This window comes from Protopterus annectens, chromosome 9.part0, assembly GCF_019279795.1.
Source record: "Protopterus annectens isolate FY-2018-M chromosome 9.part0, PAN1.0, whole genome shotgun sequence".
In the NCBI taxonomy this organism is placed as follows: domain Eukaryota; kingdom Metazoa; phylum Chordata; order Ceratodontiformes; family Protopteridae; genus Protopterus; species Protopterus annectens.
Window position 1 is genome coordinate 1070529678 of NC_056743.1, and position 14079 is coordinate 1070543756.

Consider the following 14079-nt stretch of genomic DNA (forward strand, 5'->3'; position numbering starts at 1 on the left):
GCTGTAAAAAGTTCTTTATTTTTTTGTAGTGGAAATTTGTTTGAGCAAAAGTTTTATACTCTAGCAAGAAGCTCATTAGGGTGATCATTTGCAGTGTCTAACTGATCTTTTTGATGGTTAGGTATTACTATTAAACCAGCTAAAATCATGTATGGATCAAAACTAATTGAAATGGTTAATGATAGAATTACTTTTCAGTAATATAGTTAATTCATTTTTAAAATGTTTGCAAAATTCTGTAAGAGTCAAGCCATAACCTGGAGCTGTATTATCTCTGTACTTTGAAATAGTAACTTCTATGATTATAAGAGAAGGATTGAAGCCATCAGTCTATTAAACTTTTTCTGTAATCAAGAAATTCAGATTTTATCATTGGACTAAGAGATGGAGTGTATAGAGTTTGTAATATTTAAACTTCTAGTATGTCTGATGAATGTCTTTAAACCTGAAAGGAAAATGATTTTTATAGAAGTGCTAGATTTATATTTAAATATTTATTTAAAACTGGTCTGGGGCATTCTCTCATGTAGTGATTTCTCTTACTTTTTATTAATTTGGTGCTGCTTTGATTTATACATAATTAGTTCCATTTCAATAGTTATTGAGAGTTATGGTAAACATAGTTAGTGTAGTTACTGGTGATTCCATAATATAAAGGTGTTTTGAAATTGTAACTATTTTTAATATTTTTCTAGATTTCTTTGTCATGGTAAACTAGAAAAGAGTACCAGCAGTGTAAGATTTTAAAGCAGTACAAATCTGAGAAGTGAATTTACATTGACAAGTTTAAAACAAAATTCTTTCATTGCTTTTTACATTTTCTTTGAATATGAATTTAATCAATTTATGTTGTTGTTGTAAGTTATATTCTTTTTTGATATAAATTTTCCATGAAATGGGAATGATTTGAAATAACTGTGGAGGAGTACATGGATATTTTAAAGGGTCTTATAAAGTAAGAAGAAATAAAAAGTATCTAAGCTAGGTTATACTTTTATACCCAGCATCTGTGTGGATAAACCCAAATACTGCGAGGTAGTTACGTTTCCAACGGTCAATTAAAAGTGGTCAAGAAGCTCTTTAAAACTGTATTACCACACCTCAAAGGTGTCTCATGAGAATTATTAACATCACCTGTCAATACAGTTACTGCAATCAAGATAAAGTCCATTTATAAGACCTCTCAAAAAAGACTGTAATTTGTAAAAATGGAGCATGCTCTGAACCAACTATAAATAAGATGTTTATTTAACTTTAACCAGTGCTATTCTGTTAGTATATAACTTTTAAAAACTGATCAGAAATGGTGAATAAAATAGCTACTCTTTTAGCTAGGTTAGCTGAGTTGATCAGGAAGTATTTAAACAGCTTCCTGGCCGATGTCACTGAATGTTTATTTGATGATAAATGTCGCCTTAGTTTATCTGCTAAATACAGTTTAATTTGATGAGCCAGGCCTTTTGCTTTGATTTAAAATATGAATATTTACTGATAATATACTCCTAGAATAAAATGGTAATTAGAGGGGGGGGGGTAGAATTCCCTTTCAGGTCTGTATGACTTCATCGAAGTAACACGTCGGCAAACAGCATTTCATTGGAAATGTTCATCGAAATCCACTCATTGGGTGTGGCACCCCCCCAAAACTAATCATGCCAACTCTCAAATCGCACTACAGTGGGGAAAAAGGCAAATTTCCCAATCCTCGTACTGCAGTGTCAGTAGGAACAGTTCAACGAACAGCATGTTCGATGCAAGTGCACTGAAAAACATGTTCACTAAACTGATTTTTTGCTGAACTGACAGGGACCCGATAAAATGTATTAGGAGATCCCAAAAAAAATTTTTTAGCCTGCCTATCTTTATGTATCTTCACTGCAAAACATCAACTGCAGTATGTTCCAATTAAGCTTCCTTCATTGAATGTGTTAGATTAGTCTTCACTTATTTCAGAAAATTGGATTTATTTGAAATTCTCTTTGACCCCAGATATTAATGTAAATTTGCAAATGACCTCCATTTCAATAGGCAAATCTTGCAAAACTGAAATCAAAAAACTTTTATAAAACTGTTTGAGTGGCCTTCTGGACTGCATTCTTGTCACTTCAGAAATCTGACTACAACAATTGGTTATAGCCAGGTTTTGGAGGGCCAAAATAGTGCTGTTACCTCAAGGCTAATTAAGATAAAGCCCATATTAACTTTAGTAGCCAGCTCTGGAAAAAAATCCAAGACTTTAGTTCAGATGGGTTTTGTACTAAGTGCTCTGGCATAACATGTAAATTTAACCTCCTCCCCTTCATTTCTACTTGTAAAAGTCTGTCTGGAAGTTTGATTTTATTTTTAATGGTTAATTTATAACTTGAGACTAGACAAAATCAGCCTGATTTTGTTTAATTTGGTTGTCCATGAATTTTGACGTCTGTTCCTTGTAAAAAATAAATGGAGTTTAATGTTTGACATCTTTTTTTATTTGTTGAAAATATAATAGCATTGTTTAAAATGTCTAGATGTTAAGTTGTCTGTCTCGCCTTCATTCTTGCTGGATGGGTTCGGAGCCGACCTCGGCTCCGACTCGGCCACTCTAAAAGCTCGAGAGTTGGTTCCACCGGCTCGAGGCTCCCCTTATATCCCACAATGCTAGGCGAGAGTTACCTCAGATCTCGTTTGCCGCTACAGCTATCGAGGTTGGTTTTCTACCGGTTCTTGGTAAGTGACTTTTTCTTGTGTAATTTAGTCTATAAAAACCCCTTTAATTTTGATATTTTTACTTATTTCCCTTAGTTTAGAGAAATTTTTATCCCCTTCTAAAAAAATTCCCGTTTTTTTCCCTCAAGAACTTTAGGTTCTTCCCTTGGGCCTACAGGCCTTTTTCTCTTCCCTAGTGGAGTGTGTGTATTATTTTAAAATCCTAGTTAGTGGTTTTTATTATAATTTTAACTTGACAGGGTGTAATTAGTGTGTTTGTTTGTTACACCTGTTTAAAAATGTCTAAGGAAGCAAAGGTCTCCGGATTCAAGAAGTGTGATGCGTGCTGTCAGAAAATGTCTCTGACAGACGCTCACACTTCTTGTGTCTACTGTCTGGGGCCTTTGCACCTGCAGGACTCCTGTGCTGTGTGCCATGGCTTCAGCCCCAGGGTCCTGCAGGAAAGAAAAAATAAATTGATATTAAGAGGCTTACTCAAGCCAGAGGATTCCCTTTCTGTTTCTACTGGGAAGCCCTCTAAGGCATCTAAGTCTTCGGCTCCGACAACTGAGCCGAGACCTAAGGTCTCTAAGCCTCTGTCTACATCGGCTCCGGCTGGAGCCGAAGAGTCTCAGTCCACAGTTTCTGTGGTTCCTTCGGCTCCGGCTGGAGCCGAGGTATTAGTAATTCCCGTGTCGGCTCCGACCAGACCTTTGGAGCCGACAACTAGGAAGAGGTCCAGGTCACCATCCCTTGGCTCCGTTCATTCGGCTCCAGGATCTCCCCTGCTGTCTGAACGGAGCCATAGATCTCACTCCTCTAGGTCATCGAGGCTGTCGGATCATGACCTTCAGAGGGTAGTGAGTCGACTTCTTAAGTCCGAGGCACTGGCCCAGATGCTTCAGAGCCCGACTCATCAGTCGATGCCTGCCCCTGTCCATCAATATATTCCTCCTTCGACTCTTTTGAGCTCGGGCGGGTCGTGTCGGAACCGAGACTGTGATGGCGTCGGAGCCGATACAATTGTCTTCGGCTCCGTCGTCGGCTCCGATTTCTTCCTTTGAAGAATCTCGGCGCCGGACTTCCCTCGTCGGCTCCGAGGGGGTGAGTGGCATCGGACCCTTGTCCGACCCCCCTCTCCCTCTCGGTGCTTCGGCGCTGGTGAGTTCGGCTCCGACATCGACCTCGGAGCCATCACTGTCGGTGCCGAGGGAGGTTCTCAGCTTCTCGGAGCGGGGACCTCTGGCTTTGCCTGACAGGGGTGCATTCGAGGTCATGCGGAGTGTGTTAGAGCCTGGCTCTACCCCACAGTCGGCTCCGTCCGCCCCTCCCTCTACGGTGCCTCAGGTTAAGTCAACTCACTCCCTCATCCCGGACCGCAGAGAGCCAGCTCCTCAGGAACCCCCTGTGGGGATTTCATCCTCTTCCGAGGCCTCTCCTGATTTGGCAGAAGAGCCCCCTCGGAAGAGGAAGTGTAAGAGGAAACACATTGACTCACCTGAGTCCATCACGTCAGACACAGATTTGGATGATTCTGAGGGTTCCCCCCGTTCCCCTTCTGAAGATGTCTCATTTGCAGACATTCTGGAGATCCTGAAACAGAGGGGAAATTGGCCAGCCCTCAACCCTTCGGAGGACGAATCTGTGTATCTTGAGGCGTTTGGCTCTCGTCCTTCCACCTCCTGGGTGTCCCCCCTTTGACCCCCTCATGCAGGTGGTTGCTAAGAAGGCATGGACGGCTCCTGATTCAGTGGACCCCACTCCCAGGAGACCCTCCAAGTTCATAACGGCACCAGCAGACAAACAGTTCTTAACAAAAGGAGTTTCTGTGGATGCTATGGTGGTAGCTGCTGCCACTAAGAAGGAGCTAGCTGATCCTTCAGTACCTGTCCATCCACCTAACAAGGAATCTAGGTCCATGGACAGGTACGGGAAGCGGATGTTCTCATCAGTGACATTTACCATGCGTTCGCTGAACTACCTGTGCCATTTTACTCGTCTTCAAAGGGACTTGAATCAAGGAAGCGAGTGAAATGTTAAAGGACCCTACAGCTGCGGGTTTCCAAGATAAGATGAACACGCAGCTGGCTACCCTTAACTCCATAACCAACTCCTCCATGCGCCTTCTTTCTTACGCGGCTGATGGAGCGAGCAGAGCCGCAGGGACAGGTGTGGCCTTACGTAGGCATGCCTGGATGCGGCTATGCAATTTTGCGGACCCCTTCAAGACGTCTTTCACTAACTCCCTGTTTGATGGATCATCCCTCTTTGGTCCTCAAGTGAAAGAAACCTTGACTAGGTGCGAAACTGATGGCAAGACCCTTTCTGCCGTCGGAGTCCGTTTTCTACTCCTTCTAGGCCTTACCCCAAAGGCCAGAAAGGTGGAAAGATGTGGTTCCGTAAACAATCTCAAGGGACTTCGCCTGATGCACAGAGTCGTTTCCCCGCCAGAGGCAGAGGCGGGAATAACAATGGTAGGCGTCGCCCTAGGGGCAGGGGGGGTCCGCAGCACCAGGGCAATCGGGAAGCCTTCCTGACAAGCCCTTTCAGCATCCCTGAGGTGTTGCCCGACTGCCCATCTTCGGAGGCAGTCGGGGGAAGATTGTCACTGTACCCAGAAGCCTGGCTATCCCTGACTCAAGACAAATGGGTACAGTCCATCATTTCCGAAGGCTATTCTATCCCCTTTCTTCGCATTCCAAATCAGTCAAAAAAATCCCTTCCAGATGTTCCACCCGCTCAAAGGGATCTAGCGGTTTTGGAGATTTCAAAACTGCTTGCAAAAAGAGCAATTCAGCCAGTTCCAGCAGACCAGCAAGGATCCGGAATCTACTCAAGGTTCTTTTTAGTTCCAAAGAAAACAGGGGACTGCATCCAATTTTGGATCTCAGTGTCTTGAACAGATCAGTCAAGAAAACAAGATTTCGGATGGTCACGCTGCAATCCATCCTTCCCCTTTTGGGCAAAGGAAACTGGATGTGCTCTATAGACCTTCAGGATGCGTACTATCACATAAAAATGAACAGACGCTCCAGAAGATTCCTCCGCTTCAGGCTGGGAACCAGTCATTTTCAGTTCAGGGCCCTGCCCTTTGGTCTCACCACTGCCCCCTGGGTGTTTACCAAATGCATGGCAGTGGTAGCTTCTCACCTGAGACGACAAGGATTCCAGGTGTTTCCATATTTGGACGACTGGCTCCTCACAGCTCCCACCAAGCATCTCCTTCTGATGGCCAGGGATTACACTTTTCGCGTTTGTCAAAAGCTGGGTATTTCAATAAATTGCGAAAAGTCTGTTTTGTCGCCTTGTCGTACTATTACCTACATAGGCGCAAATCTAGATACAGTAAACATGTCTGCGAGACTAACACATCAGAGAATAACAGACATTCACAAACTGGTATCACTCCTTTTCAACAACAACAGAATCAAAGCCAGGTTAGTTCTGAAAGTGTTGGGAATTATGGCAGCGGCCATACCTCTGCTTCCATTAGCCAGATTCCACATGCGGATCCTTCAATGGATGCTCTTTACTCAATGGTCATACCAGCAATTTCCAATGTCTCACACCATTATGATCACGCAAGCGTGCAAAAATCATCTCATGTGGTGGATGTCTTCCCCTCAGCTCTTGTTGGGAAGACCATTTGTTCCACCTCCTCCGGTTGCTACTCTGACAACGGATGCCTCCCTGATCGGGTGGGGGGGGCATTATCAGGGCAGGACGGTCCAGGGCACATGGCAACCAAACGAATGCCACTTGCACATAAATGTTCTGGAGATGAGAGCAGTGCTTTTAGCGTTGCAAGCCCTTCAAGACTCTCTTCCCTTGGGAACGATTGCAATCCAAACAGACAATATGTCTGTAGTGTGGTACATCAACAAACAAGGCGGAACCAGGTCATACCCCCTGTGTCGAGAAGCACTCAGACTGTGGCAATGGGCGATTTCTTCTCAGCAGTTTCTGATAGCAACGCACATCCCCGGAAAGTCCAATCAAATTGCGGACAAGTTGAGCAGAGCTATACTCATGCCTCACGAGTGGTCTCTGAAAGACTCTGTAGTGAGAGAAATTTTTCTCAAGTGGGGTCAGCCTTGCTGCGATCTTTTTGCTACTCCCCAAAACAGCAAGTGCAGAGAATATTTCACTCTATTCCCTTTACCAGGCCAACCCAGCAGAGACGCTCTAGTCCAAGTTTGGCCCCGGGGACTTCTGTATGCATTTCCTCCCTTCCCACTAATCTCTCAAGTGATACAGAAAGCTATCGCTCAGAAGGCCTCATTGATCCTCATTGCTCCTTACTGGCTTCGACAAGTGTGGTTCCCCTTTCTACATCGTTTTCTTTTGGAGCGACCGTGGAATCTGGACCTAGTTCCAGATCTTTTGATCCATCAGTCGGGTCAGTTTCATCGCTCCCTCCCCTCTCTGAACCTCACTGCTTGGTTCCTCCAGTTCCAACCTTAGCCAGGCTTCCTCAATTATCTCACTCTGTTAGAGATATTTTGATAGCTTCCCATAAATCTTCCACTCGGAAGATTTATTTGAGTAAGTGGAAACGCTTCACATATTGGGCTCAAGGAAAGGACATAGATCCTTTCACAGCTTCCATCCAATTAGTCCTTCATTTTCTAGCTGAACTCTTCCATGCAGGTTCATCTCCCTCTACACTTAAAGTTCAATTGGCAGCTATTTCTAACTTTCATGTGGGTATTTCTGAATCTGCCTTAATGTCCCACAAGCTTTGCAAAGCCTTTTTGAAAGGAGTTTTTCTTCTCAGACCTCCTATAAGAAATCCTCCTTCTCCTTGGGACCTAAATTTAGTTCTTGCTTCTTTGATTCTCCCCCCTTTCGAACCTGCAGTCTCCTGTTCTTTAAAATTATTATCATGGAAGACTCTTTTTCTGGTAGCTATTACATCAGCTAGAAGAGTTTCAGAGCTTCAAGCACTCAGCTGTCGTCCTCCTTATCTTTTGTTTCATAAGGACAGAGTATCCTTACGAACTAACCCGTCCTTTTTGCCTAAGGTGGTCTCGACGTCAAATCTAAATCAAAGCATTGATCTACCTGTCTTCCAGAATACTCCAATAGGTCTGAACAAAAATTACACTGCCTGGATGTTCACCGTCAATTGAGGTACTACTTGGATAGAACAAAACAGTTCAGAAAATCTGATCAGCTGTTTGTCTCCTATGCGGAAAGCAGAAAGGGACTTTCAGTTTCAAAGGTATCATTATCCAGATGGCTAACATCTTTGATTTCCCTTGTATATGAAATTAGACATCAAAAGCTGCCTGATAAACCTAAGGCCCCTTCCACCAGAGCTTTGGCTACTTCCTTAGCCTTCCAAGACAGACTGCCTATTGACACCATTTGTGCAGCGGCTACTTGGGCTACTCCTCACACTTTCATTTCTCATTATAAGTTGGATTTAGCTTCTAGGCATAGAGCTAACTTTGGTTCCACTGTTCTCAGGAGTCTGTTCCGTTAGGCCACCCGGGACAAGGTGCTAGGGACGCGGTCCCATCCAGCAAGAATGAAGGCGAGATAGACAACTTAACATATAGAAGTTATGTTCTTACCATAACGTTCCATGTTAGTTGTCTTCTTCTTGCCTTCTTCTTAGCCCCACCCTCCTTCCCCCTGGCCTGGACAGACCTAGAGGAGTTGTGATTGTGACCTCTCTTTCTACCACTTCTTTCTTAGACATATGCTATTATGCATATTTCCTGGTTCAGGATGTAGGTCACCCTTCTTTCTTCCTGTTGTTAGAGGTGGACTCTGTTTACAGTTATACTGTTACTATTATAAGCTGGGGTTAGCTTACAAACGAGATCTGAGGTAACTCTCGCCTAGCATTGTGGGATATAAGGGGAGCCTCGAGCCGGTGGAACCAACTCTCGAGCTTTTAGAGTGGCCGAGTCGGAGCCGAGGTCGGCTCCGAACCCATCCAGCAAGAAGAAGGCGAGAAGAAGACAACTAACATGGAACGTTATGGTAAGAACATAACTTCTATTTTATGCATACTTTATTTACCAGACATTGTATAGAATACATGGTGGTAAACACTGGATGGCTTCTTCCACATCCCAGTACTAGCTGTATCTGTAAAATCATGTCTACTATTAAATTCTTAACATGTTTTACAAGTTTGAATTCCTTATAGTTAAGACCATAAGATTGAACTTGTGAAAGTTTGAAATTTAAGTAAAAAATAAATAAATACAATTTTTTTTTTTTTGTTTTTACAGGGGGTTTTACAGGGGGGCAAGCTCCCCCTACACCCCCACCAGTTAAATATACCAACTCTGACATCGCACTACAGCGAGGGAAATGGTAAATATACCGTTCCTCGCTGTACAGCGATCTCCATTTAAACTGCTTAAACTTTCACGAGTTCAATCTTATGATCTCGACAATAAGAAATTCAAACTTGTGAAAGTTCGAAATTTAGACATAGACCTGTAGAACCATTTCTACTAGATCAGATTTCTGTGTCTCAGCAGAACTCTGTTAGGAAAAAAATGTATCCATTGGAGGAACTTCCCAGCTGTAATCTACTGTCGATCCTTTCCTGGTTTAGGGTGCCTCATAAAACTAGGAGTGTCCTGTATTTTATATGAGGCAATATAATATGTTACTCTGTTCCAAGTCTTGTTTTGATGTTGTAAAAGCCTTTGAACCATCAGAGTTTTGGGTAGTTTATAGTTATTCAGGTAAGTGATTTCCATGTGTGATATTGATGACCGTTCTTTTTGACAGTATTAGTTTCTGTAGTGTTTTGTTGCTTTTCCACCCCTTGTTTGTAATCTTTGTCTCTTATTCCCTTACATGCAACATATTTTCTCTCTCTCTCTTTTTCTAGATTATGGTACTAAGGAAATTCCTAAGGAGGTGAAAATAAAATTAAAGAAAGGTCAAACATCTGGGAAGACTGCTAATAGTGCAGCAGCTGAAAAATCCAAGGATGAGGAGACTTCACCAGATTTTCTGAAATGTCCCTCTCTCGAATTTATTGCCACTGTAAATGGAGATAAGGAAGGAGCCCTGACTGCTTCCCCTATTCTGAAGTCAAAAACAAAAAAGCGTTTGGCAATCTTGTCTCATGCTACAAACTGTTCTTGTGAGTCATGCTCTGACATTGGACTTTCACTTATTTCCACAAAATGGGCAGTTGTTTTCAGTGATGCGGAAGCAGCATCAGGAAACAAAGTAGAGAGTCAGAGGCTTCTTGAGATGAGCTTGAAACGTTGTCAGATACTCACATCACGTTTTTCATCTGTCCTCTGTAACATATTATCTGATGAACATGCAGGAAATTTGCCCAAGAAAGGTAAGCTGGGTAGTCTTTATCCCATGGGACTCTTATGTGATCTGGCTTCTGGCATTTACTCTCGCCTAGCTAGGCTTTTTCTAAATAATGAAGTAGAGAAAAGAGCATGGGATGCCCTTTCAGCTGGCTTTGAATTTCTCACCTCCAAGATGGTGCTACTTGGTGATCTAGAACACTCTAAGGCATGTATGTTGCTCATTAAAGCTATAACCTCTATCTGTACAATGGCTACACATCGTCACTGTGGCTGGGCAGACATCTTCCCAGTGTGGACATGGAAGTCCTCATGCCTTTCTGTTCCTGAAAAAAAGAGTAGGTGTTCAAAGTTATCTGACAGTGGTAGCAGAACAGAGACTGAGAAGAAACCAGTCAAGGAGAAAACAAAAACTTCTGTAATTACAAAAAAGCAAGGCACTGCAAAGACTCAAATTTCAAAACTGCCTCCGTTATGTAGCAGGGATCCATTTTTAATGGAGGACTCTGACAGTGACATCCCCAAAATCAATATCAAAACTTCAGTGATCCCAGCTTTCAAGACACCTACACATAAAGATCCACAGGTATCAAAATCGTGTGGAAACCTGAAACCTGCAGTTAATGCCAAGCTTTGTTTCCAAGTGTTTGAGGAGAATTCACCTAATTTGAAACATACTGCACCAAAGGCACCCAGAGTGTCAAAGAAAGTCAGATCACGTTTCCAGGTAATTGTTTTTAAATACTGAAGAGAACAATTTAAATGCTTATTACTTTCAGAGGCAGCATATTTGAAAGGCTGATTAAATGGTAATTTATTAGTGGTGGACAGATTTCTACCTGCTAGAATGTAATGTTGTTGCCCCTAATGATCTTTCCACCAAAAAATATTTCAAGAGTAAAGCTATAAGGCTATGTGAAACAATCATGGGAACCTTTTTTCCTTTCATTTATAAAGAAAGTCATTGTTGAGGTTGACAGTATTGATAAATCAGGCTATTGCAGCAGTGCAGAATATGAGCGTATGTTTACGAAGTGAAGACTAATGTATCTCTAGCCGTTTTGAAGACCAGGGAAATTAGATTGATGTATTTTAGGTGTTACAATCTTATTTTGCCAAGCAGATTCTTTTATCTGATAATACTTTGATAACACGTCAGAAAGTGTAGAGCCATGTAACTTTTAAGTATGGGGAGTTGGGCCTTTTCATTTGTTCATAGAAGCAAATTTAGGAGGAGTATAGCAGTTTTAAGTAAAAGTTAAATTGACAATATTTGCTATTTCTCCAATGAAGATGAAGAGCAGGGAAGGAAATAGTCTCATTAATGAGAAAAACATTTTGAAAAGAGACAAATATTGCCAGAGCTATTGTCGGTACAGAGCCCTATGGTGCCACTTGCCAAAAAAAAAGTTTGCCTTCTTCACAGCAAACTTCAATGCTCATCAGTCTATCACTTTTGTCTCATTTTGCTTCAGAATATTTCCATCTATCATTACTTTTTGTGGTTGTGTTTCTGCCATTGTAATAATTGCACTGCTGAAGTTTTACTGAAGAAAAGACCAAAAAGGGTTTAAGACAGCATTCCACAACATTTGTACCCCCTGCTCCCCACCCATGTGATTGGCAGCTCCAAATAGCCTTTGTTTCGTTAAGAAAGCTGTAACCTCATGTACTGTATTAGAGAATAATATTTAACATTGATGTTTGCCAATTTTCCTGTTTTTAGTAATTTTTGACAGCTAATAATTTAATACTCAATTTCTTACCATATTGTATGTGCAGCTCAAAATACACAGCAGCAATCTTTGTGATAGAAGAAACTCACACTGCTCTCACCCATTGCTCAACTCTGTTTTGCAGCTTTTTATAGCTCTTTGTTGCCCTTGTACTTTTGAAATTTTACCAGCTTGCGCTGCTTAATTTTCCTGCGAAAGTGGCACCATTTTTGGCTTGACCATGGAGCAAACTACTAATCCTGCGGTTAGTGCTTCTTCCAGCCACAAAAATAAACAAGTCCGCTAAACAGCCTTAGCTACCACAGCATGTTAGCAATTTGCCCCAGCCGCAGGTGGTGACTCTACTGTGGCCAAAGTTGGCTTCTCAGACCACTCATTTTCTTCTGAGTCTGACTAGTATTGCCCCCATACAACCACTAGGGACCAGGGGTTATCCACATCTGCAGCTGTAGGGGGTCCCCTTAGTGGGCAAGGGAGAGCCACTTTTATCAGTTTTGGTAGAAGGGGTATGGAAGGTGGCAGTTTAACCAGAATGTTGTGCTCATCCCTGGGGAAGCTGTTGCTGCCATTAAAAATCCTGTTTGCCTTTATTTTCCTGTTAAAATAAATAAATAAATAAAAACAGAAAACTAGATGTCTATCTTCCCCTGCTCTAGTTTCACTGGACAAGAGTGGTTTAAGTCCTGACTCAGGTTCTTGTAAAAGTTATTTACCTTTTTATCAGGTTAGGGCAGACGTTCTTTTTTCCTCCACAGAGTTCTGATTCAAGCTGTTGAGAGATTTTTAAACCTTTATTTATATTGGCCTTTAAGAGATATACAGGCATAAATTAGCAGAAATGAAAAACCATAGTAATTTTTTTCCCCGTTTACATTATACACCACATATCTTTTCTTTTCTTTGTAACTATCATCAGTCTATCATTACTGAATTCCTACCTTTCCTTAAACCTCACTCCTGCACATTTATCTCATTAGGCTTGTTTATTCAGAGCTTCCTTGTGCCTAGCTTGGACACTGACTGCAAGACTTTGCTTCTGATATCATTTGGACATACAAAGCTGATATAAGTATATATTTTTGCACTTGCTGTATATTTTTCAGAAATAAATAGCACTTCTGTGCTTCGTTTATTTATAAAAAAACTCCATCTGTTTGTTACTGTACTGCACTTGGGTTGTTTTAAAAATATTCTGATATTTCCTATATTTATCTAATACTGAAAAAGCTGTTCTGAGCGAGTCTGCCAAAATATTTCTAAGATTTACAAAGTTTTTGTTGATGTGAACATTTCTCAGGATTTAGTAAACTTATTTCCTAGGATTCTTGATATTGCAAGAATTCTTATTTCTGTTGTAAAGCATTGTTACTGCACTCGAGCTCAAACCAGTTTGTTTTCCATTGAAAGGTTTCTTTTGCACTCTGCAGGGAGCAGAGAGCTAAATTCAACCCATCCAAGGTAGGGACTACTGTTTGATAGCTGTATTGTGTTTTTATCTGATTAGCCTGAGGGTTTAACCTCATGAAAGGCTTTCATCCTGCTTGTATAAAAGCCTTCCGCAAACGCGGTTCCCATTGCTTGCATATAAGCAAACTCTCCAATTTAAAATTCTTTATCGGAAACTCACTCCATAGTCTCCCACTGTTCACAGCTGCTTGAGCTGCCGGTTTGTGTAGAGGTTGGTACCACTGCAGCTCATCTGTTAGTATACTACTAAACACACACACTTTGACCTTTAAGTGACTGTCCCTTACTTCTTCCCATCTAGAAATTGTTTCCTTCCCTTCCATAGCATAGGCTAGATTCAGACCTGCTGAATCTAGCCTGTTCGGTATCACTGTACTCTTAGACCAGCCATCTTACATTAAGAGACCCTCCCTGCATCCTTGTGGCTGAAGTGTGTAGCTCCGGACCCATCTGAGTTTGCGGATTGCTGGAGAAAGGCTCTGTTTGGGGCTTTCTCATTGTAGTGTTAAAACTGTTTAAATTTGCATGTATATAAGCCTCACATTTGTGCAGGTTTGCGCTCAGTTTACCAGAGCTGCTCATTGTTTGGCAACCTTAGCCAGAGGTCTAGAGTGCATCTGCACTGAAATCAAAGGCATCCACTGAAAATATCAGAAAAATAAGTATATTTTAAGCCAGCACTGCACTTTTGACTGTATTTAATTGAATTGCTACTCCATTTTTGTTGCTTGTGACCAAGTCCAGCAAGCCCACTTCCTTCCCAAATACCACATTCAGAAAAATCCTGCCACAATGGACGGGCAGTTTCCCATAATTTCTCCCACCAGTTTGATTGCTATGAGTGTCTTGTGACAATGTAGCAATTGCTTCATGTATACTGACAA

At 41.8% G+C, this 14079-nt stretch overlaps 1 protein-coding gene across 1 annotated transcript in view; it reads left to right on the forward strand.

Annotated features, from left to right (window-relative positions):
• Positions 1–14079, forward strand: part of ESPL1 (extra spindle pole bodies like 1, separase) — a 2570648-nt gene that overhangs the window by 1531387 nt on the left and 1025182 nt on the right. The window contains exon 18 of the mRNA XM_044083892.1: positions 9551–10719. Within this exon, the coding sequence (XP_043939827.1) occupies positions 9551–10719 (1169 nt within the window). The remainder of the gene's footprint in view (positions 1–9550; positions 10720–14079) is intronic.